The following is a 26,117-nucleotide window of genomic DNA, read 5'->3' on the forward strand; positions in this document are numbered from 1 at the left end:
TAATTGCCAGCCCCCCACGCGTCGCTGCTTGCAACATGCAACCTGCAACTGGACCGGAGCGCCAGTCACGTTGCGAACGGCGGCGGCGCGTGCGTCGCAAATCAAGTGCAAAAATAGATCAATCAAGCAATCAATCGAATCGAATCGCTTCAATCGCCGTGGCAAATGAAAAGGATTTTATTTTATGTTTGTTTTTTCTGTCTCTTCGTACGTGCCGCGTCGCGTCGCGTTGCCGTGTGAAAAATAAAAACCAACTAACATTTAACGTAACCGCCTGCCGGGAAGGGGGTGGGAGCTGTTGCTGGAGTTCAATTGAAATTGCAATTGGCCAGAATCAACAAATTCAACATTTCCAATGCTGATACGATTTTATTATTATTTTTTTTTTCTGTGTGTTTTTGCCATTTCCGCAGAATTGCATACGGAGAAAAGATGATTTGCTGTGTGTCTTCTTTTGCCGTTTATTTTTGCATTCTGCATAAACAAATTTTCACACACACACACGGTACACACGGACGGTACACATTCGCACACACGCTCAGGTGCCGAGACGTAAACCCAGAGAGCGCAACACGAGTCTCGATTTGGGGGAAGCCGAACGATTTTCATGTAACCAAACGCGCGCGTCGTCTCGTTGCAACTGATCGCGATTTGTCCCAATCAGAAGACGTTGACCAAAAGCCGTGCTGTTCGCTTCGAACATGTTGCGACCGTGCTGCCAGGTTGCGTGTGCTCAGCTGATGTTGCCAAGCGGTTGGGCACATGTTGCCAGCGACAAGTGCGTTGGCAACAAGGCTTTTAAGTGGGAATTTATAGGGTTTTTTTTTGTGTGTTAAATTAATTGTAATATTTTATTACATTTAAAAGTACGAAAATTATCGCTCTTGAATAGGAATTGTACGAAATAATAACAGCTATTTGAATCTAAGTCTAGTTTAATTATAAGTACTTCTCTTTATGCAGTTTTTAGTACTTTTGAATGTAATATTTTTACGAAAGTTTTTTGTTTTATAGAATACAATCAATTGATTATATTGAGACCTTTTAGATGTAATTTAATATTCTTTAAAATTTTATCTCTGGCATCTCGCTTATTCAGGTATCTTAAATGACTTTCCATAAAAAATCGAATTGTTTTCTAATTGACTACAATATAAACAATATAAATTGTATGCTGTATATTTATATATACTGGCTTTTCTTATTTGGGCATGGTTAGTTTCAAAGAGTTGTTGATTTGTTTTAACTCAGTTCACACTCTTCTGTTGTTTTTGTAGAAGCTGCCTAATTGGCTTATCTGGAGAGTCGCCACCTGTTAGATTAAATATTTACATATGTTAGCGATGTAGTGTTAATTATCTTCTGTTCCGCTTTCATAATGGCAAATATTAAGGATCAAGAGTGGGCATTTTTTTGCTAACATTTCAGATTGACCGGCAACTACTGTTCTTTTCTAAGAATTTGACAAAATTTTAGCAATTATTTTACATATCTAATAGCTTAAGTTGTTTAAAATCCTGGAAACTTCTTGAATATCAGCGTATAATCTTTAGAGAATATCTGAGTTACTTTAATTATAATTTTAGTTTTTCATCTAAAATCTCTGCTGAAAAGTTTTGAAAACTGACAAGCTATCGTCTAATTAGCCACAGTTTGCATTTCGCTTATTTTGTAGCTCCCGAATAAGCAAACTAATCAACATAAAGCTGCAGACTTAATGCCTGAGCTTATCTTTTCCACATGCACTTGAGTATACTTATGTATATCTGCCCCACTGATGTATTATCCATTGCTGCTGCCACTTAAATATTTTTTTTTTTATCACAACAACATCAACGCATCTGCTGTGATGCAATGGAAAATAAAAATAGGAAAGAAACTCGGCACAAGGAAAACATCTTACAAATTTTCCATAAGCAGCAGCAGCAGCAGCAACAACAACAATGTGAGCTACAAATAGCTTTGAGTGCTGCATATGGGCACCGCACCTTGCTACCAGCAGAAGCCGCAGCAGGCCAATCCGCGCCAGACATGGCCAACAGCCCAGACAGACGGGCAGTGAGAGCCGTCTGGGACTAGGCCTTGCCGCAGCCTGGTCTCAGCCCGGCGACAACACTGGCATTCCATGTCACAAACGCAGTTATTTATGCGCTTCAGACCAACCGACTGCCGGCAGTTCTATGACATTGTCACATGAACATGTCGCGTTAACCTTTCGCGCCAAAAGCGACAACAACAACAACAATAAAAAAGAAACAGAAAAACAGAAACTACATCAGCAGGAGATCTTATAAATAAATATAGAAAAAATATAGAAAACAAATCCTAAACCAAAAACTTATTATTCCGCACTATGGAAAAACTGTCAATATTTTAATTGCCAAGCCTGAAAATGCAGCCGGTTCGTGCCTGCAGCTCCACCTGCTTCACCTCCTTTCGCCATACCATGTTGTTTGTCGCCATCAACGTCCACTGCGTGTGTCCGCATTCTGCGGGAAAATCATTTTTTTAATACCCTGCATGCAAAAACAAAGCGTTAAAGGGTATAATGCAGTTGTGGAAATGTGTGCAACAGGCAGATGCGACATCTTTGAGGACATACATTACATATAATTTTGAATAATAATATATATTGCATATTTAAAACGATAACTCCTTCTGTGCTCTACCAAAATTGATAGATATCCTTATGGTAACCCAGTCTTTATAAATAAAAAATAACAATTTTATATTTTTTAATTATCCTTGATGGATAAACAACGAAATTAAACCTCCCTTTAAGCAAAATCGATAAATATCGAAATTTTAACCTTCGCTTCAACTAGTTAAGATTATAAAAGACAAACAATCTCACCAATCAAAAGCACATGGACTGGGGTTTTAGTTTGCTGGTTATAGGGTATCTACAGATCGGTCTCTCTCGACTAGAATACTCTTACTTGTTTCTTCTTAGTTTTCTGCTACTTTTTCCAATAAAGTAAATGCTTCGCGATGCGTGTGTCGCATTTTGATGCAAGTGTTTCGATTGGTTTTTCGTTAGCTTTAACTAGTTTGTTTTTTGTAAGCTTTTCTTTTCTTTGTTGTCTTTTTCGGCAGCAGCTAAGTGAGCGATAAAAATGTCAAAAACAACAAAATGCTCTCGAAATTATGGGCCATAATCGACGGGCCACGCATAACAAAGTTTTCTTTTTCCATTGAATTGCGTCAAGACAACAGAAAACTTAATTAGGGGGCCTCTATAGAAATTACGTATGCAAAATGAGACGCAACAAGAAGGAAGGGGGGGGGGGGGGGTAGACCCCACGCACAAAAGCGTAACTGCACTTGGCCAGGCTGGGCGGGGACTCAATCAAGATCTGGTCTGGCATTGGATCTCGATCTGGGTCTGGGTCTATGTCTGACTCTGGTCTACATAGCTCCACGCGCTGAGTGCAGTCAAAAATAGCAGACAACAAAAACTTTTGTTAAATCTTATCCAATTCAAACAATTAAAGACATGAGTAAAGTCTATAAATACGACACGACGAAGGGATAAAAGCTGGCCGTCTTGTAGGCATTATGAGGTCGCATTCTTACGCAAAACAAGGTTAAGTGTTGGCTATTGCAGCACAATTCAGCGTAAAATACAAAGTATTTCTTAAAGAGTCATATTCAATGGACCAAAAAGCTTAAAATTAGGTCAAAGGTTTAATTTTATAGCCATGTAAGCTACCTTTTCAACACTGTAAAAAGTTGATCTATGAAAATAATAAAATGGTAGTTTTGTTCAATAACATAATTTGTCGATAGGTCAATATGATGATGGTAATTTAAGTAAATATCAATGAATATATTCGTATACGAATCAATTTAAAGAATAATGTAAGCTTTATTTTATATAGAAAAGTTATCGATAGTTTTGATAGTCGATTTCTAGCACTGGTAAAATGATCTATTATTTCGTTTTTGTTCTACTGTCTATAAATTAACTAAGATGAAGGTAGCGAATATTTTTATTAACTTCTTTTTATTACATCTGAAAAATATAATCAATACTACTATTTATGCTTTAGTATAATTTTTCTATTTATTAGTCTAAAGTGATTTCACAGATATTCCTTTAAAGAATCAAGTATTTTGTTCGCTTGAAAGTTACATCTTACAGAAATAACCTTTTGCCTGCTTTTCGCTCTATGATGATGGTAATTTAAGTAAATATCAATGAATATATTCGTATACGAATCAATTTAAAGAATAATGTAAGCTTTATTTTATATAGAAAAGTTATCGATAGTTTTGATAGTCGATTTCTAGCACTGGTAAAATGATCTATTATTTCGTTTTTGTTCTACTGTCTATAAATTAACTAAGATGAAGGTAGCGAATATTTTTATTAACTTCTTTTTATTACATCTGAAAAATATAATCAATACTACTATTTATGCTTTAGTATAATTTTTCTATTTATTAGTCTAAAGTGATTTCACAGATATTCCTTTAAAGAATCAAGTATTTTGTTCGCTTGAAAGTTACATCTTACAGAAATAACCTTTTGCCTGCTTTTCGCTCTAGCAAGTATTTTTAAGCTTCTCAGTCAAGAACTGTAAATCCTATTTAGTTAACTTTGCGTCACTTTAAAGCCATCTTTCGCTGCCTTCATCCTTTATTGCCTTCTCTTTCTCTCGCTGACTGCTAGGCCGAAAAAAGCCTCACCTGCCATCAACTGCAACGTTCGTTGTCAAAGTCAAGCCCACGAAATACCAACACACACACACACACATACACTCAGAACCGAAATCTTTTAAACCTCTAACTGGAAACTAACAATAAGTAAATGCAAAGATTTAAATCAGCTACAGATTTGTTGCGGCCACAAAAAAAAAGGAAGAGAAAAAAAGAAGAAACAAGACGTAGCTGAAGGAGAGACATATGGAGTATATAAAGCTTAGGAAAAACTTTGGCTTGAAACAGGAAATCCTACACACAGATTTTCAGTGCTGTGCAGCAAATTATCAAAACGCCAACATCTTTTTGACAAACTGCGAACAGGCCCCTGTACCAGAACCCTCCCCTCTAGTCCAACATTCGAGTGCAACGAACATGCCGCAGCTGTCTCTGGTGGTCCGCGCATTTCTCAGCGAAGAGCGCACGAGTCTCCATTTTATACCCTGTACCGATTGGAAGGGGTAAAAAAGGGTACTCAACCGTTGCGCAATGCTACATAGTAAGCTGAAGGCTCAGCCGAACACATTTACATATATGCTCGATCAGTAGCAAAAAGTATTCTCCCAGAATCTCCCTCAGGTAACCCAAAAATTCTTAAGTCTACAGTGCTGATTTATGGTACATAAACACACTTGAATGCCATCTTAAAGTTTTTAAAATATTACAAAGATCAGATAGTAAACACAGAAATTATTAAAGAGTGCGTTTTTTATATGAAATGTAGGATTACGAGAACTAGCTCGTGTATATTGGATATGTTCGGCTCCTGCTAGCTGACTGCAGGGTATCTGCCCGTGTGGCATTGTCTCTACTCTTACATGTCTTTTTTCTTCGTTTACTTCTCTGATTTGTTGCGATCGCAATCGGGCCTTGGCTTCATATATGAGAGAACGTTTCGGGTTTTGGGTCTGGGCATTATTTACGGAACGTCGCCCATTACATGGCTCGTTGCGAGAGATCGGTGCGACGATTGACGTGTCTTACTGTAATTTTTCATGCAATGATCTCTTCTTATGGCATCTGCGTCTCTTCTCGTCGCGTCTCATTCAACGCATCGTTGACCTATTGAACCATAATAAATGCGACTGCGCAAAGCCTCGTCGCACATGTGCCGAAAGGATCTGGCAGCGGGCCAAAAGAGACAGCGATTGGGTCTACTACCAAGCTAGCAGTCACGTTTTGCTCGTTTCCCCCCCTTCGTGCCATTTTGGCCACTTAGAACCTGTTCTTGCCGCTACTTTTCTCGCATGAATCATTATTTGTTCTGCTAAAGCTTAAGCTCGTGGAGGGGGCAAATCGGGTAGGACTCTTTGGGACAGCTGCAAGTTTGGCCAGTTGGTTACCCTCTGGGCGCAGTCGCCTCTGTCTCGTTTGCGATCATTTGTGATTGATACTATTTATTGGTTGTTTGGATCCGAGCCTGGCCAAGATGCAACTGCCACAGCGTAAGCGTTTTACGCATGATTCGTAGGGTTGTCAAGTTGCTTGAAAATGTAAGCTGAGAGCTTGAATGAAGGCGGCGACTGGATAAAGATTGTAGATTAAGTGCAGTGCGTGAATTCTGCGAATTTTATTAAATGAGCAGGCAGGCAATGCTTCAAACAGAAGATTTATTTTATAAGAAACTTCTTTAGTTGAGTTTAAAAGAGTTTTGAGCACATAAAATTGAAGAAAGGTTAAGCTAAATGTGGATTAAGGAACTGAAAGGGTGAAAAGGGGACTGAATTGATTGTAAGCTCGGAGAAACGAAGAACATGAATGTTAGTGGAGTAAAAATAAATATAACTTACATATACACATATTCCATTTTATTCTGTCCGAATTTTAATATCTTTGAACTAAAAGATATTTGTATATAGACTTAAGGACTAAAGTATCAAAGATGAAAGAATTCCTGAATCCTTAGAACTTCCTCTTTTTTTACTGCGCTTACTTAATTAATTAATTTTTATAATTTCATATTATTTCTTTATAAATCATTTCAAAAAATTTCTTCATATGCCAAAGACTCTGAAGGGAACAAATCGATATAAACGAGCAAGTCGTAGCAGTATATAGAGCTTACGAGAAAATATATTTGTAGGGTTAGAAAAACTTAATCTCTTTAAGATCTCCTTTAAGATGCATTCATATCCTTTTGTTGCTCTGACTATAATATCAATTTGTAATTGAGTCTTAATTCAAACTTATAAATAATAAATAAATGGCCCTGGAAGTTTCCTTTGTACCTTCTTGACAGCTACAGTTTTCATTTATTTTACTTTTATTTCATCCGAGTCAAGGTTCTTAAAAACAACGTTACCTTAAAAGCCTTTAGATTTGTTTGTGAACTTCCTAAAGAGCTTTTCATAGAACTCCCTTTATTTTTAGGTCGACTTCTAACACTCGGCAACCCTTTAGTCCCCTCATAGAAGGAGCTTACCCCTTCTCATGCTAGTCGCTCCATTCAGTCTCATCCAGGCGCTTTTAGCGTCTATTGATGAAAGAATTTCACCAGCGGCTGTCTTTGCCACTTTTTTCAATTTCTAAATTTCAGGCAGCCTCTGCCGCGTTGCAAGTTGGGCAGCTGCTTGACTGGGGCCCCAGGTTCATGGGCATTATTATAGATTAAACTCGTGGTGGAGTTTTTGTTTTTTTTTAGTGTGTTTATCTATATGCATGTTGCCGCGTATTCGCGTATCCGGCGCGGGTTGCCAGGCTTCAAGAAAAGCGTGCGAAAAAGTGGGCGTCCTCGGGTTAGCGCAATCTTCGACCTTTTGATCTGTTTTCTAAGCGTCGACCGCCAGCGGGGCAGCAGAGGCAGCGACTGCGACTGCGATTGAAAGTGTTGGCAACATTTTTGCTGTTGTAGCTGCAACATTTGCGGCAGTTGCAACTTCCTTTGCGTGCCAAGTGCAAATGCATTACATTTTAACGTTACCTTTAATGTTGCTTCCTCCCCCCCATCCACCTCAAGTTGCCCCTGCCGCCCAGTCTCCCAGGTTCCCAGTCACCAAGTCTACCCGTTGCTGTCGTCTTGATTTTAATTGATTTTTTTCGGCTTGTTGTTGCATTTTTGTTGCACTCGTCGGCAAAGCTTTTGTGTTTGTGTCTGATATGAGAACATGTTGCTGTTGTTGTTGTTGTCATGGGCGAAAGTTGGTCAGGCAGCAGTTGGGCACAGTGAAAGGGGTGCTGCACAGAGGGAGGGGGCAACCACAGGAAAACGTGCTGGCTAATGGGTTTTGGTTTAAGATGCTTTCGGGTTAAACCACGAATTTATCAAATAATTTTTCAGATAATCAGGATCTACGATATTTTTAACATAAATATTAATAAATTAATATTTGGTTTTTTTTTTTTGGAAATTAGAGAATAACCACCCTCTTAAACATAAATGTGGATGTCTTTATTAGACTGAGCTATAGCATTTTTGAAAAATATGGAAATATGGAACCAACTTTGTAAAATTGTATTAGGTGAAGTATTATAAAAATACTATATAATTGAATAATCTCTTCAGTTAACAGTTGTCCCTGTCGCTTACTTTATTGCCCCAGTTGGGCTTATTCACTTACGCAAACATTGATCAAACTAAATGCTAGAAAGCTTGCTCTCTAATTTATACCAATCAATTATTCACATGGTCTGGCACAAAACAAACAGAAAAAAACAAAGTCAGGCAACATCTTCAGCTGCAATTGGCAACAAGTGGCAACTCCATTAAAGACAAACTGGGGAAAAGTCGCATTTGAAATTGACTCCCGCCTTTTGGCAGGCACAAATTTATGGCGTCTGTCATCAATTGAAATTAGCAATTTTGTTTAATTGCAATTTACTTTTATTGAGCCAACAACAATTTCCGCTAGCCGCCACCACGAGTTGCTGTCCCAAAATGCATGGCCTGATGATCATCGCTGTAGTCGCCAGTCGGAGGAGTTGTTAATTGCACTTGTGATTTACGTTGTCGAGTGTCAATACACGCAATCCCAAACGAAGATCGTGGGTTGGAGCTGGGGTTGGGGCTGGGACTGAGTTTCAGTTAAAGCGAATGCACTTTGATTAAATGCATCTCTCTGGTTTGGTTTGCGTGATGAAAGATGAGCTCTTGTGAGTTGGCTGTATCAAAGAACTGTAGATTGATGTAGCAGGCGGCGTTGACGGACCATTAGAAAGTGCATCAGGTAACGCCCACAAGTGTGTATGGCCATGTTCCATGGCCCTGGCTTTTGCTATCTAAATGCATTTGACATGTTTTGCGGTCACATTCTGTGGCATAAAACTAATGGCACCGCAAACTACATACATTTAACTTAACAAAACAAGTAAGAGGATTCTACTCGATAATGTCTGACTGGTAGATGCCCTGTAGCCAGCAGTCAAAACATTCCAAGCACAAAACTTCAGGCAGTAACTGTGCTTCTATTTGTTTAGAGGCCAGACGAATGTACCCATTTTTTGAGACCACTTTCAATGGGTGCAGGGTATAGAAACTATCATCGGAGTCAACTACTTGAGATTTTTACGATTTTTTAATGTTGAAAGCTTCTCATAACCGTAAAAAATGCAACAGTCAAGCCGCCTCTCAAAACTGTGAACTGGGCTGGAAACAAGCTAGGGACGCAGTCGCAGACGATGAGTCAAAAGTTTTATGGCACAAACACACACATGCACACCCGCAGAACTCTAATAAAGCGGCTAATTATAACGGTTAGCGTAATTTTGCATGCCGCTGCATTAGTATTAGTGAGCTTTCGAAAGCTCTGCAGTAAAAGAAGCCAAAGCTGCGTCTGGCTTTATGTGCATGATTTGCGTTCGTGTGAAAGCAACAGAAAACTGTCACCTCGGCTGACATAAATTGCTTTATATGAATTATATGCACCGAGACCACACAGCTCTTAGAGAATATGACAGCTGGCCAACAGATATATGTGTGTGTATATGTATATATATATATATATATATAAAAAAGGTTGTTTGTGCCTGCGTCTCTTTGAAGTTGCAACAATGTGACCAACAACTGCTGCCCCGCCCTCCTCCTTTGCAGACACATGAAAAATGTTGGCAACTTTATCAAGAGCACAATTTAAATGTCAAGTTGATGACGTTACGTGTCTGTTGGCCCGGAGGCCGGAGGATGTTGGCGTTGTCGCAGCCGCAGTCGCATTTGCAGTCGCAGTTGCAGTCACAGTTGCCATGGACCACAGCCAAGACAGATGACTCTAGCAGCTGGCAAAACGCAAGCCACGAAACGGAAGTGCAGCAGTCTAAACAAATTCATACCGCAGCTGAACAGTGCATGGGAAGTGCTAATCGGGCGCAGCACGAAACACGACCAAAGGCGTTGATGAAGATGAAGTCACACTGCAGGGGGAGATGCAAATGCTCCAGACATAACATCATGTGATTGTGCAGAATAGCAAAAAGAGAAATATTAGACTAGTTGCTATGCAAATTATCATATACATTAGAAATATGAGTGAATATAAATTCAATTTGGTTGTGGGACTTAAGTGGGCATTGCGCAACATGAGAAATGAGAGTTAGCCATGAATAATTAAAAATTGGAGTACTCAAGAAAATTATATTGGGCTATTTGAATCTGCTCAGAGGAGCAAGAGCAGCACCCTTGCTGTTTTTTTAAAATTGTTTTATTTATTTTTTTTAGAGTTGTAATTTTGTGGAATTGATGGAATGGAGAAAAAAAATTCTTAAAAAATGGAAGTTAAAAAATGTAAATTTATCTCGGCTTAGACAAATAGACTTAGAAGTAAAAAAAAATGTTGTATTAAAGTGGGATCAGTAAATATTCATACTATATTTAAAAACTACTTAGTTCCACTTTGGAGCTTCTGTTCTGCACTAGTTTTTTTTACCTATTGCTACTACAATAGTTATTATATATAGATAAAGCATCCAAGAAATCAAAGGGAATAGTCTTCATAAGCCTCGATCTACTTCTGTTGGCAGCTGCTACAGCAGCCAACTAAAGTCTAGTAGTATATTCCGCTTACAACTATGTTAAGAAATGGATAAGGATACCATTTTTGATCCCATAAATGCTTGGGACCAAGTTCATTTTAGATAATTATCCAATTATAGTCGAGAAACCCCGTTTAGAAGAGTTCGCAGATAAGCTTTCAAGAATGCTTATAGTTTTATTCTTATTATTTTTGTTAATCTATTAAAAAATTATTTTTAAGAAATTTGATCATTGTAATGTGTAATCAATTTATGTCTCTCCTATTTTATGCCTATATTAAAAGTGATTTACCTTTATTGTCCATAAGATTAATTTTTATAGGTAAATCACGATTAATAGAGGTATAAAAATAACCATTTAGCACGGTGTTCCTTGGTAATAGAGTTATGGGTAATTGAGGTTCAACTTGTTCAATATTTCTGATCAATATAAACGGATATAGGTCTGCCTGTTTCAATTTGAACTCAGCATTAAATCAAAGTTTATAAAACTTTGACTAGAGTTTTACATTAAAGAAAGAATCTTTTAAATCCAAGAATCTTTTGAAGATAACAGAGTTTTTTATTTTTTAACTTTTTGTTCTGCATAACATCCTTCACAATGTTCCCGATATATAAATAAAATATTTAGAAAATCGGGCTACTATATTATATAGCTGCCAAAGCATCGATCGGTTAGAAATTGGCTAAAAAAATGTAACCTACAATTGTTATAATTATGTTTTCAAGGGTTTGTAATTCCTGGCAAACCCAACTGAGGTCTCTCTGCCTCTTATGTGCGCAATTTGTATAGCACAATATTCTCTAGTTATGAATGATTTGGGTGATTCATCAAAGGCAGCAGCAGCAGCGCACAATGAAATCATGTGTGAATTAACGCGAATAAGGGGCATTGCTCGTTAGTCTAACTATATAACATGATTTGCCCGGCTGCTGCTGTTGTTGACCGGCATGCAAAAGGGCCCGACCGAGCTATTCCCGAGAGTAACAAGATCATTAAAGTGCCGCATTGGCTGCATAACCCAAATCCAGCCAGTCGGAGCCACAGTAGCCACTGTGCTGTGCTGTAACCATAAATAAGGCTGGAATCTCTGTCGTCTCTGGAGTCAGTAAAAATTATGACTGAAGCGCGAGCTTGAGGGAAAAACATTAGCAGGTTGGGCACTGTCAGTGGGCAGGCGGCAGGTTGGATGCTAAGGGGAGCAGAAGAACGTTGAGGGGCAGCCAAAAAGCGAACCACGTTGTCGTTGAACGGTTTGGTTTATCTTTTTGTTGTGCACCGCCTCGGGAGGTTAGTCACACATGCGCGGTGATAATTCAACACGGCAGCAACGGCAACATTAAATGGTAGCAGCAGCAGCAGTTGCTGGAGAGCAGCATCAGCAGCAACATGTTGCCGATGTCTTGTTAGTTGGAACCGGCAACAGTTGTTGTTACTGCGGCGGCGGCGGCGGCGCGAAATCGTGACAAAGTGTTGCCATTGTTAGGCGCAAATGAAAAAAATGCCATTGTGGAAAATCTCTGAGCGCGAAAAACAATTGCCTAGCTTGTTGCTGTTGTTGCTGGTTGCTTGCTACGCTTGTTGCATGTTGCTGCCGTGAAAACGTTTGGCGCACGTTTTGTAATCAATCAATGCGCTGCTGCCGCGACTGCTGCTGCTCGAAAAGCGAAGCGAAAATTGTTTTGGCCAGTATGTTTTTAGGCAAAACAAAAGCCTAACGAGTTGCCATTTCGACGAGCAGCACATGTGACTGAAGAGCAGGCGAGGAAACGAGGTAATGAGAGAGAGGTAGGATGACAGATGGGGACAAAAGATGCGAGAAAGTCAGGAATATGCTGTGAAGAAGCAGTTACTTAGAATAAAGCTATTGTAACACATATAAAATTGCTTGAGATTAGTTATATTAAAAATATACATGAAAATCAAAATGTTTAACTAAGATTTGTTCTAGAGTTCGGCCTGAAACAGAAAGACACGCAGACTAAGCCAGATTGACTCAAATGGTCTCACTGTTATATATATGTATATGTATTCCTCATGAAGTCGATGATGCTTCCTTCTTCCTGTTACATGGATTTGTAGAAGTTGAGAGGACAATATAAATATTTAAGAATTTGAGTTGCAAACAGGATATAAGTAGGGTATATATGTAACACAAATCCAATTAGAATAGTCTTGAGAATTTTAGAGAATTTCGCTGTACTCAGTTTTTGATTATCTTAATAGGTAATAAGGAAGAAGGTAGGAAAGTCCCACAATATATAGGGATGCACCTCAACTAAGTCAGTCTATTGTGCCTGGCACTCACTTAGTGAGCAAGACTTGCTCCGTTGCCCTTAGGAATGAGAGCAATTTTCCTGCTAAAAAGAGCCCTAATGTGAGCTGGGAAAACAAACTCTATTCCTAGATAATAACTGGGCATTCAGAAAGAATTGTTTTTATTACTTTCTCCGAAGCAGAGCCTGCACTTTGCGTCAGGAGAGAGGCAAATGTTGTTAAGCTTTTATTTGACTTTTCGATGCCCTTTTAGAAAGATGAGCATCAGTCTTATAGTAGGTGATAACTACACAATTTAAGTTAAATTAATTTGTTTCTAAATTACTAATTATTGAGCGGTATTTTCCATAGCAGCAATATGATATAGCGAGTTTTACATACATATGTATATTTTGTATACTATTATTTGTGTGAATTAAGGCGCAGCTAAGCATTCAGATTTCAAAGAAACTAAGCCTAATCAATATAATGCTCGTCTACAAATTTCTTATAGACAAGCTTTTTATACTTTTTCTCACCTATCAAAAGTCTCTGACTGGCTGAGAACAATTCTTAAAGTTTTTTTAACCGCACAGAACATCTTTACGATCGGATAAAAATCACAACTACCGCAACAATTGCATCTGCCCATTTATTTTTGTGACGATCTACAAGTCACACCTGCCGCTCATTTTCCGTTCTATTTTGTTCAGAATATGAAAACCAATATTCACATCTATTTATTTTCACAGAGCGCACATAAGAAACTTCATTTGGCAGTCAATGAAAACATAGTGCTATCAATTGCTGGCCGTAAAGTTGTTTGATATTCATTCATAAGAGGCAGGCGGCAAGTGGAAAATGTAGGAAACTATATCATAAATTAAAAAACTGAATGGAAAATAGAAAATTGAAGACAGGCGGCCGAGCAAAAGCTTCATGAATGAACTGCAATTCAATTTATGTTTATTTCCACGTTATTCTCGACTTGCCTAATTTTATGGCTAGCTAATTTTTATGAACCGCTAAAGCGCTACGGAATCGTGGAAAACCGAAATCTTAGAGCTCTCAGAGCGGCTGCTCCAGCCCACAGTCGCTACAGTTGCCGTCAGCCATTTGACCCTAATGAACTGACATGCCGCAGCGACATGCTTGTTGCCGCGGGGCATGCTGCGGCGCGGTGCGGTGCGGCGCTTGCGCATCCGCGGGGCGCCCACCGCCAAAGCCTCCGCCTGGCGCACTCGGTGCATGTTGCAACTGAGACCCCTACACACACACACACACACACACACAAACACACACACACCGACAATGTTTATTGACTGGAAATAATTTATTAATTACTTTGTGCTTTTTTATTTTTATTGCATTTTTGTGTTTACTTCTTTTTGTTTCGTATACCCTGTACCTCTTGAAAATGGGTGCGCCTGATAGTGTCAATCTGCTTGTTCATATAGACAAACCGATTTCCTAGAATATAAGATTTGAGATATCATACGCAGTAGTATTTTATACATTTTTTCGATAATTCTTTTTCCTAAAATCGATAAGTATCGATTTCTTATTCTCTTTTTATTTATTTATTTTTTATTTAACATATAGGTTCTTGTCAAGCATACAGAGATCTTGAATGTATTATTTTTATTGGATACCTTCTACAACTTTCCCTACATATTTTAATTATAAATATATAGTAATAAAATAGCATAGTACAGAATAGTATAAAAGAGTATAGTATATTATAGTAGATTCAAAGCGTTGACTTTTGGTATTGAAAAAGATTTGAATGCTATCTCTAGCCCTACAAATTTTAGCACGATTGTACAATCAACACAAAAGTTCTTTATGAACAACATTTCTAAATTGTGGGACTTAAGCAAAAGATAATTAAGGCCGACTAAAGTTAGCAACTTAAGGCGTCTGTGCCTGCTTGTATCTATTTTTGTATTTTTTAGGATTTCGAGATGTCCAGGGTATCTCCTAGTCATGCGCTATTTTTTTTTTTTCAAATCTTATACATTTTTTAATTAATTTCGTTTTTAATGATTAGTTTCGTTTTTTGGGTGGTATTTTGAGTTAGAGATTATATATTTTAATGCCTTTTCAAGTGTTTTGTAAGCGTCGTTTAGGCTGCCCGATTAAAAATAATTTTCGTTAGAATATAATGATGCTTTGTGCACTGATGCGTGTTTATGGGGTGTCAAGGAAGTGCAAATGAGGCGTACTCTAATGTGACAAAGTTGCCTCCAAATTGTGCGAGCTTTAAAAAGATAATAGTACTTGAGTGTAATAAAAGTGGTAATGAGAATTGAGAATGAGATTATAAGCCATAAAATAAGTTTGGGAAACAAAATAGAAAATTGTGTAATTCATTCTTTGGTACCGTCTTTTAGTAAAAACGAAAACTTTTCATAATTAGAGAAAGTATTTAAATAATGGAGAGAGAGAGAGACTGATCGTAAAAAAAAATCTGAGATATTTACTCATAAGTTTTAAAATATGGAATAGAAAAATTTCTAAGAAAGAACATTTTCCTATACCTGAAGTTACAAATTTCAAAAGCAACTACTGTGAAGAACAGCTTAATGAATTTCAAGATTTATTTAAATAAATAAAAAAGTGTTGATTATTTCTAACTCAGCTCTTTATGATATTAAATAGAAAAGCGAAAACTTTCTAAAAATATTTTAATTTCAGTTATTTTTGCGAACAACCCTTAGTGAATTTCATGATTTATATAATCAATCACAAATGTGTTTATTGTTTCTGCTTGAGCGCATCGAAATCAAAAATAATATTGCCATAGGTCTGATGACCTCATCAGCTGGTTTATTGCTGAGCTGCTTTGAACCCACGCAAATAACCAACACGACTATTTCTTTATAAGATCTTTGCCCAATTTGGATGAATGTGGCCATAAATCTCAACGCTTTTGTATCATGTGCAGCTAAAAGCGAACCCACGAGAGGTTTCATAGATACAACGATTTGCACTCGAAATGCGCCGAAAGAACATTTGTAGCTGCAATTAAAATCACACCAGCCTAAAAGTTGAAGACGTGTTGTTTTTTGGGCCTTCGGACATTTGGCCGATAGAGAAACATGGCAACGTGGACAGCAGATAAAGATATGGCTAGCAGGAGTACAAGAAGCGACTGCAGACTGCAGGGTCATAAATAAGTTAATCAAAATGCCAAAAGTCCAAGTGTTTGGTTTGCTTAATGTTGGCCACAGCTTGCCTGGCATTTGGGGTCCGCCAAATGACCAATAAATTTTATAGCTAAATTGTGAGCAAATTGTCGCTCGAACAATTACAAACGCTTGTTAGCCACATTCATTAGTGTCACGATGTGCTTTGCATGTCCTCGGGCTGTGGAACTCTCGTTTTAGCCACTTTTCTTTTATGTTTTCTATTTACTCGTTTGCCAGCTGGCAGCAAGCGATTTTTACAGTTAGACGCTTTATGTCACAAGTCGCTGGAGAATTATTTGAAATTTATTGCCACGTGAGGCTGAGGATGTGCTTGCTCCATTTCCAGTCATCATTCGAACCGAGATGCGTTGACAGGCCAACAACAACAACAACAGCTTGTCACCGTTTTTGTTGTTGTTGTTGTTGTTGTTGCTCCATTTTGTCCATTTAGACGCTTCTTGATTACCTTGCTGTGACATTGCGACTCGGAGTCCAACTTGAAGTCCGCGTCCCAAGTCTCGCGTCAACGTATAAAGTTGCTTTTTGTATTTGCAATTTTCTGTCTTGTCTTTGGCAATTGTGAAAAAGATACTCGCTACACACACTCATACACTCATACACACACAGAACACACTCACACACTGTTAAGTAAAATGTTTTCGGCTCGTTTTTGTACCTGTTTACTATAATTTTGTAATTGTTTTGGCCCAGTTAACCGCTGAAGCATCTCAAATTGTCTGCACATGTGCAAAATATATAAATTTATCGTACTCATAGATTCTAATGAAAATGCACAACGTGCACAAAATATTTATAACATAGTGTAGAAATTATAGAAAGTTGGTCCATAAATCTTCTATATTATTCCTGGCAAATTGAAAAAAAATTGATTAAAGAATGCTAGTAAGTTGTTCAATATGCGAGCGAATCTTTGGTACACGGTACATGGTACATGGTACATGGTACATGGTACATGGTACATGGTACATGGTACATGGTACATGGTACATGGTACATGGTACATGGTACATGGTACATGGTACATGGTACATGGTACATGGTACATGGTACATGGTACATGGTACATGGTACATGGTACATGGTACATGGTACATGGTACATGGTACATGGTACAATGTACATGGTGTATGGAATAAGGAATAGGAGCAAAGTATATATATATAATTAAGGAACAAACATGGTACATGGTACATGGTACATGGTACATGGTACATGGTACATGGTACATGGTACATGGTACATGGTACATGGTACATGGTACATGGTACATGGTACATGGTACATGGTACATGGTACATGGTACATGGTACATGGTACATGGTACATGGTACATGGTACATGGTACATGGTACATGGTACATGGTACATGGTACATGGTACATGGTAAATGGTGTATGGAATATGTAATTAGGAGTAAGGTATATATATATAATTAAGGCATAAGCTAAGGTGCAATTATAATTGCTTGATTCAGCATTAATTAATGTATTGTCTATTTTACATTTAATTTGATATTCTAATTGCCCGCTTGTATATGATTCCCAATTATTTGCCCATGTCAAACTCGAAACATTCTCGCAAATTAAAGTTGTTTTTGTCCGCCAATAGGAAAAAAAATCTCATGTAGTTGCGCATATTTGCAAATAAGACAGAAACTGGGGCACTTAAGGAGCTCATTTGCATTAGCAATTTGGCAGTTGGTTTAGTCATTAGCGTGGACAACGACAACAACAAACAGTAGCACGTGCGTTTGTGGTCTCAAATTTATAACCCACGCATAAGACTTAAGAAAACATATAGATGTATGTATATATAAAATCGCAAGCAAAGTCTTTGCTATCTAAGAAATTAAGCAGCAGCAAACGGCGCATACATTTAGCCGCTGGTCATATTTTGTAATCAGTTCCATTTGCCGCTCACCACAGACATGCCACCGCAGCGGCTGCCGCGGCAACCACGGCAAAGTCTCAGACAGCATGGAGCCAACGAGATGGTGTCCAGTTTTAGGCTCCGCGACAAACCACTTTGGCAATCCAAGTCAAGCGGCACATATTTTACTTGCCTCTTGTTGTTGTTGGTGCTGTTGTTGCTGTGGTTGACATTTTTATGGACATTGGTATGCCCAGCGACTGGGTAGACCCCAACGAAATTAAAAAAAAAAATAAATAAACCGAAACCAAAATCGAAATGCGAAAATTGTCATTGCCTTCTATTTGACTTTGCTCCACCCCGTGCCGATTTACGTTGCGGCCAAAACTGATTAGTGAAACAATTTCAAATATTTGTGTTAAATACCTTAAAATTAATTGCAATTGTGCTCGCTTTTGCGGTCGCCTCAAAGGCAACCACAAAATGAAGTTATAACTAATTTCGTGTGCGTTGGCGGTGCCTTATAAAAGGCTTCCAATGAACCAAAAATGGATAAGGTCAAAAGAATCTGGCCAAGTGGAAAAGAGAGAGAGGGGCAAAACATAATCGAGCTGCCTGAGAATATTAAATATAACAGAACGCACAGCAAAAACAAGTTTAGGAGCCTTAACTTTCAAAAAAGCTTCACAAGCTCATTAAATTAAAAGCTTTAAGATAAAAAAGTACGGAAAGTTGATAGGATTAAAAGAAAAGCTTGTGCAACAGCTGAAAGAGTTATGGGATAGAAGCTTCCAAAGCATATAAAAGCTTCTTGGAAAATAAAAAATGGTTAACCTGGGAGGATTAAAAGCTTGACATTTTAATTATATGAAGTTGAAAGCACATAAGCTAAATTAACGTAAAAGCTTTCCCGTAAGCTTTCTCAGTGTGATAAAATATTTTTGATCCTTCTAAGATTGTTGTAATTTTACTGCCAGTACTATTTTTATAATTATTGTATCAGCTCTGCAGCTTTTGTTGAAAACCAAAGTATATTTTATTAGGTTTAACCTATGTCTCAGTTGTTAGCAGAGCTCACCAAAGTCTAAAGGAATTTCAAACCAGCCTCTCAATCACTTTTCATTCCTAATCTTATATCTTGAGCTGCTGACTGGGCAGTTATTTTGCCAGCCACTTGGCGTGGGTGTTGCCTATGAAAGTCGTTTTGGGATTGCGGGCTACTGTGTGGCTACCGTTGTGTGTGGCAGGCCGAAGACCAAGTCCAGGCCGATTTTCAATGCAGCCTTCTTTTATTGTCATTTGGCTCCGAGAGATAGTGAGATGTATCGATAAGAGAAAGAGAGGGAAAGACTGGAAGAGAGCGGGAGAGAGGGAGAGAGAGAGTCAAACAGGCTTTAGCCATTGACTTCTTGAGTGCACAGAAGTCACAAGCTGGCAGATTAAAGTGTCAGATTTATGGCCAAAGAATGCGAAAACGGGTTGCCAGCCAATGCCTGCCAAACTGTGCCATCAAACTAACACCGCAAATTCGTTAATTAAGTATAATGGCCAGTTTTGACTGACTAAGCGGCTTGATGCTTCGACCCCAAAATTCAGCAATTGTACACATTGTTGGGCAACAACAATAACAAACGCTTGCAACATGTTGCAAGCGTCTCTGAAGCGTCTCTTCAATCAAGCTAAGTTTTCGACTCTTGACCCTAATGTGTTTGAAGCAGCGCACTTTTATTTATTTACTTATTCGTATTTTTAGATTTTCATTTTGGCCAAGTTTTGCATTAAAAATTTGTACTTTTATGCAGTCATAACTTAAATTCCAGCACCAGGGGGTCATAAATCATTTGTGTTGTTGTCATTCGACTGCAAAATTGTTTGTTGACTACAATTGTTTTGCATAAAATGCATTTTTTTTAGGTGGGCTTTGCATGGTCTAAAAATAAAGGCATTACGAAATCCAGATGTGGGCTACCAACTTTTTTATTAGCCAGAGCAGGTGATCTGATTTACGTAATAAGAAATAATAAAAAAGCTTTAAAAATTTTATTATTTAAATGCCATTTCAGTAAAAATGGAGAACAGTTTGATATTTTACGGTAAGCTGCAGAAAGCAAACCGGAGATTAAGAAAAAATTGTTTAGAATTTACAGTATGGGAATATTAGATGAAATGAAGCCAACGATGGATTTTATCTATTAAATCTATTAAAGTGACAATGGAGGACATTTTGATACAATTGAGAGTTTGTTTAAAGTAAACAAATGTCTAAGAATTATTTTACAATTTTCTTGTTAATTGAAAGAATAGTATAATATTCTACGCATATTTGATAAATATAATATAATTTATTTGGATACAATTCTACAAATGGTAACATTTTGTAAATTGTGTCCATTTGTATAAGCATTATTATCATTACCTCTACGCGCATTTAAATCTAATTTAATGTTCTATACACACACTCTACCCATACATCATATATGGCCCATTACAGCGTCCCATTGTAACTAGATATTGCTCATGGACTGTGAGGCAGTTCTCCTTGAAGTTCCAAGTCTTATTGTACCATTTTTTAACACCAAACAGACAATAGGCAAAAATGAGAAGAAGAAAAAAAGCAGTTATAATACAAGCTGCACTCAAATAACAATTTATTGTTTTGTAACACGCCTGGGCAACAAACCCAAAGTGCAGTTAAAAGAAACCACTCGACTGGGTCTTCATCTATTCTACTGCCGCCTTTGCTGCTGCTGCTGACCGAGCTGCTGTTGTACTTGGAGAAGCACTCAAATTGCATTTAATTCAGTATTTCTCCAAGAGTTGCCTCTAAGCTTTATGTTTTTCAATTCGTTTTATAGCTCAAACCTGGTTGGGTTTTTCATATCCCACAATAATAAAAGTACAATCAGTTTTGTTTTTCATAAGGTTCGAATTAGGTCTAGCTTCTGTTCTATCAGTAAATTAGTTTAATGTTCGGCTCATAGTTAAAACTACTAACTACGCTACCCAATCGAGTTTTTTTTTCCGATTGCTGCGTAACTTTTGGTCAAGCTTCCATGTTGAAATGCAAAAATCTTTAGCTTCGCTTGACGTTAGTTCAGGTAGTTACTTTTGGCATTTTATTGCTGGCTACCCACTTTTTGTTTTAACTGGCAGTTAATTAGCTAATAAGTTATGGTTAGGCCGTGTAATTGATTTTCCAAAGAACACGAAACGTTTTTTTTTTGGAAGTCATAGCTCTGCAGCGCATTACGAAGCACAGATAAAATTCAATTATGTACTCCGTGCTGCTGCACAGATCTAACGCATTTTTTCTGTGCTTTCTGATGGACTGCCCCGCCCCGCTACGCCCCAAATGAACATCTGTTTTTTTTATAGGTGCAACCACACAGTCATCTATCAGAGTGGGCAACAAATAGATTATGGGAATATGGAATATTTCATGGTATATGAAATATTTTTCCGAATTTCTTTGTTCTTAACCGCAACTTAGTTTTATTTTTATGTTGTGTGTGTCTTTAAGAATTACTACCAATGTAATTCCAATTATTTAAATTGTGTACTTTTATTTCAAAAAGTAATTTTGTTCTTGTTTTTTTGGAAAATGGAATAGTTTTAGATTTCTGTGAAAACTAAAATCACTTTGATATCAAAAGATCGTGTGATATTATTATGATATTATTCTTCTGCTAAAAGCTAAGTAGAAATTTACAAATATTTGTATTGTATTTGTTTCTATAATACCCTTTCTGCACTTCAAACTCTCATTAAATTCCAAAAAGTAGGTTTTAAATTTCGAATGCTTAGCAGCCTAGGTAATACCCTTTCTAGAATTAAAAGTGCTTTATTTATTTTGGAATACCCAAAGTCGAAAAAAAAAGATTTAAAATTAAATATAATTGCTTTCTGAATTAAATATTATCTTGCATATTTATTTTTGAGAAACATACTTTTTGGTGCAGTGTATAGTTTGATATAATATTTTATAAAATGTTGTGTAGGTAAATAAGTGCATGGGTACTCACCCTCACAGGCCATAGCTTCGAGCTCATCGTCAGTGTCGCTTATCAGCTCCCAGTCGGCATCGTTTTCGGCCTGGCGCAGTGCAGCCAAATCTTCGAGCTGTTCGGCATTCACATTCATGCCAAAATAACCATCCTGGCACTCAGAACACTTGATGCCCATGACGCCCATTTTGCATTCGCATTGCCCGGTGCTGGCATTGCAGTTGTCCAGCACAGCGGCGCCCAGTGCATCACAATTGCAGGGCAGGCACTGCAGCTCGATATGGGCATAGCCAATGTCGCATTCATTGCACTTTTGTCCCGCAAATCTGGGCCGGCACAGGCACTGCCCGTCGGCGCTGTCGCAGAGGCCGCTCTCCGAGCCCTCGGCAGAGCAGTTGCAGGGCTCACAGCCGACGGCCGGATCACCCCAGTAGCCCAATTTGCACCGTTCACAGCGCCAGCCCTCCGTATTGCCATAGCAGGTGATGCAGGCGCCGGTGGTGACATTGCACGGACCACCCTCGCAATCGCAGCGCTGACAACTGCTGCCCAACTCCAGAGGATTGCCGTAGTAGCCATCGTCGCACACCTGACAATGGTCGCCCGTATAGCCCTCCGGGCACTGGGTGCATATGTATTCCGCATGCTCGATCAGCTCGAATTGCGGATTCAGATCCATATAGTTGTAGCTCTTTAGCTGGCAGCTGGGCGAGAAATTGTTGGACTCCTCCGGCAGTGGGCAGGCGCAGCGTTTGCAGTCGTGGGGCGTGCCCTGCAGCGGATTGCCATAGAATCCGAGCTGGCAACGCTCGCAGCTGGAGAAGGTAGAGAATAATAATGCTGCATGAGGTGTGTGTCTTGACTAAATAGAGTTATGGTGAGCTGTGGTGAGTTTTTGGTGCAAATGCATACGACAGCGTGGAGACTGGTGTGTGTACAGGCTTAGAGTGTATTGTGTGTATGGTAGGTGAATTGGGTAAACAAAATACAATTGTGTGTCCTGCTCTGCGTGTGTGGATGGTAATTGATTTGGCTAAATGATAAGTGGTAAGAACAGCTGCACGAGCTGTACTTCTTGCAAAAGTTATATTCTTCATAGGATAAAAAATGTGAAATAACTCAGCTATCCTTAATTCTACTCTTACTGTCTTTTTGACTAGATAGGGTTTGATTTACTGCTCACCCCGACTAAACAGTTTACACACCGCTTAACGCGTCACACTGGTATGTGTATAGGCTTAGAGTACCTTGCACGTGTGGATGGTAGGTGAATTGGATTAAATTACATTGATGAAAGTGTAAGGCTATGATCTGAAATCCACTTGAATACTTGATCATTTGTTCATCTTTGAGAATCAATTTTGAATATTTTAACAACCTCAAATTGAATTGTATAGCTAAATGGTAGGTGAATCTGGTGAAAGTGATAATGAATTCACTTGTGATCCACTCACATCATAGCCCTTTTATTATCTAAACATACGGACTATATGTCTGTGTGGATGGTGTATGTACTGGCTAAATGTTAAGAAAATGAGTACCTTTTTGATGGTATATGTATTGGCTAAATTTTAAGAAATTGAGATGCCTTTTTACCATTCTCATAAGAGTATTTTGTATTTAATTAAGGCAGCTCCATGCCTAAGGCCCCCTTCTCCACCCCTCACTCACCGCTCTCCATATGTATTGTGCATGCAATCGCCACAATTGCCGCTCTGCAGATCACAAGAGTTCGAGTGTCCATTGCACGGACAGGGTATGCATTTGCCAAGCAGCTGATGATCCGTAGAGTTCTCATAGATGCGTTTATAGCCAAAGGCGCAGCCCTCGCAGGACAATCCCGTATAGCCAGCTGGACAAATGCACTGCTCCACCTGCGTTGTGGCCCTACCGCCCAGCTCCACACCACCCGAATAGATAATGGCATGTTCCAGGGAAGTCTCCACCTGATCTGTGTGATAGGCGGCGCGTATGAGCAACGCATCCAGCGAGACGAGCACGGAGAGAAACTGTGATCTGGTCACCACATCGCCATGATAGTCGCCACCCTCGGTGCGTCTCAGTCTAGTCTTGATATCCTTCACCGCTGGCGGCACATGATACCAGCCTTGTTCCGTCAATGTAACATTCAGCGCCAGCTCCAGACTGTCGTAGGACTCATCCGCATAGGCTATTTTCAGGCCATTCTTGCCGCATAGAATAACATTTGGACCTGTGGTGGGTTTGCCTGAAGTATCGCCGCGCATTACCACCCAGGACAACTGCAGCTGCAGCCGGGCGCCGTAGCTGGTCAATCGATTGCCCAGATAGCCCAACGGCGCCTGCCAGTAAATCGCCTCCACCTCGTCCAGCTCGTTGCCAAAGATCAGACGCTTATGTTCCGCATCCATGGCCACAGCGATGGCCTGTGCCCGCTGTATGTCCGTCAACCGCCAATCGTTCAGCGTCTCAAAGGCCAACGTTTGCAGCTTGGCGCTGTGGCAAGTGTCCGACACGTGCGAGCACCAGCAGCGACTGCAGCCCTCCGGATTCTGCTCGGTCAAGTCGAAGTGGCCCGTGGCGCACTCACCGCAAGTGTCGCCCTGCACATGAGCCTTGCACTGGCAACTGCCAGCGCAGGCGCTGCCCGCCACAGTGCCGCGCAAATCGCATTCGCAGCGCCGACAATCGTCGCCATAGTGATTCGGGGCGCACTCCTCGCAGTGGTCACCCTGCAAATATAATAGATTTTTATCGATTTATCGATTCATTTTCCCATTGAGTATTTTCGATATTGAAACATCAATAATTAATGCTCTGAAAATGTTTGTACATTAATATCGAGTCATTAAGTTACTCGATATGAAAGGTTACAAATTCGATATAATTTTTTGTTTATTCCCAAATAGCAAACATTTCATATTTTATCGAAATATCAATGAACCGTCAATTTGTTTTCTTTTAAAAATAAATATCGATAAATATCGATTTTAAATTCTAGCTTAAGTTATAGCACTAACCATACAATGCATAGACTTGTCAAATGTTAAAATAATCGGATACCGATAAATCGTCAACGACTGAGCCCCATGGGTGACCGCGACCATTTTAGTGTGCCCAGACAAAGTAAGACTGCTGAGAGTGGCAGCCGAACGCCGGCCTCGACAGCCGAACGTTCAGTATGAAGCCGCATCCCGCTCAGCGCACAACGTTGCTGCGGCTGATGCTGTTTTGTAATATATGTATCTTTTCAGCCCAAATACATACATATGTGTATATGCGTGTGCAGAGTGCCCCTCGCTCACACTTATTGCTTTGCGCACTTGTGTGCATCTCCTTCTCCCTGCATAGCTTCTCAAAAACCCCGAGATCTACAAACATACATACATATGTTTGTGTTGTGTGGATGTGCGCACAAGTAGATCGCGGCGTTTGTCGCGAGCCAGAGATTTTTTCTTCAATTGTGTGCCCTTTGTGCCTGTGGTGGCAAAAGGCACACACATTCAAATGCTCTATCATGTATTTCTTCGTCCAGTCAGGCATAAGGAGAAGAATCTGATATATTTATATTCATTAAAAACTTAAATGACCTAAATGATATATTTATATATTATATTTTAATTTTTTTTGTTTACTGTGGGGGGGACCAATTTTGCCTAAAATTAAAAAAAAACTAAGTCGTATTTCTGCAAGGGTAATTCTTCGTCGGCTTGTCGAATAATTTAAGAAAAGACCAAACATTGAAAATATTCAATTTTTTCGTCTTGCTACTTGTGCACACGCACACTCTTTCGAGTAAGCAGTTGGGTGACATTATTAAAGGGTTTGGCCTGTTCATGTGCAAAACGCCTATTTTCCATGCATGGTGTAAGGGTAAGGGTACCTGAACGTTGGCATGTGTGCATAATAACTTTTTGGGCCTGCCAAGCACACACACTAACACACTTTTCTATATGGATGGAAGCATTTATGCGTTTTGTGTGCGTGTTGGTTGCCTGCCTGCCTGCCCGATGCAAATTTGACCAAATTTGAAGTTTTTGGCATTTCTGAATTTCGAGCTCTGACACACAGACACACACACACACAAAAATGTGTGCGAATGAGCCGATCAAGGGTTTGTCGTGAGACAGA

General features: G+C 39.1%; 1 protein-coding gene across 1 annotated transcript in view; it reads right to left on the minus strand.

Moving 5' to 3' along the window:
* The window catches only part of wb (wing blister), a 96,392-nt gene that overhangs the window by 36,311 nt on the left and 33,964 nt on the right, over positions 1-26,117 (minus strand). Inside the window, exons 4-5 of the mRNA XM_064686053.1 lie at positions 23,679-24,718; positions 22,026-22,822 (exon numbers count right to left, since the gene is read on the minus strand). Coding sequence (XP_064542123.1) covers positions 22,026-22,822; positions 23,679-24,718 — 1,837 coding nt within the window. The remainder of the gene's footprint in view (positions 1-22,025; positions 22,823-23,678; positions 24,719-26,117) is intronic.

Source organism: Drosophila montana, unplaced genomic scaffold (genome assembly GCF_035044405.1).
Source record: "Drosophila montana isolate Dmon_TW-CO22-7 unplaced genomic scaffold, ASM3504440v1 contig_312_1, whole genome shotgun sequence".
Classification (NCBI taxonomy): Eukaryota; Metazoa; Arthropoda; class Insecta; order Diptera; family Drosophilidae; genus Drosophila; species Drosophila montana.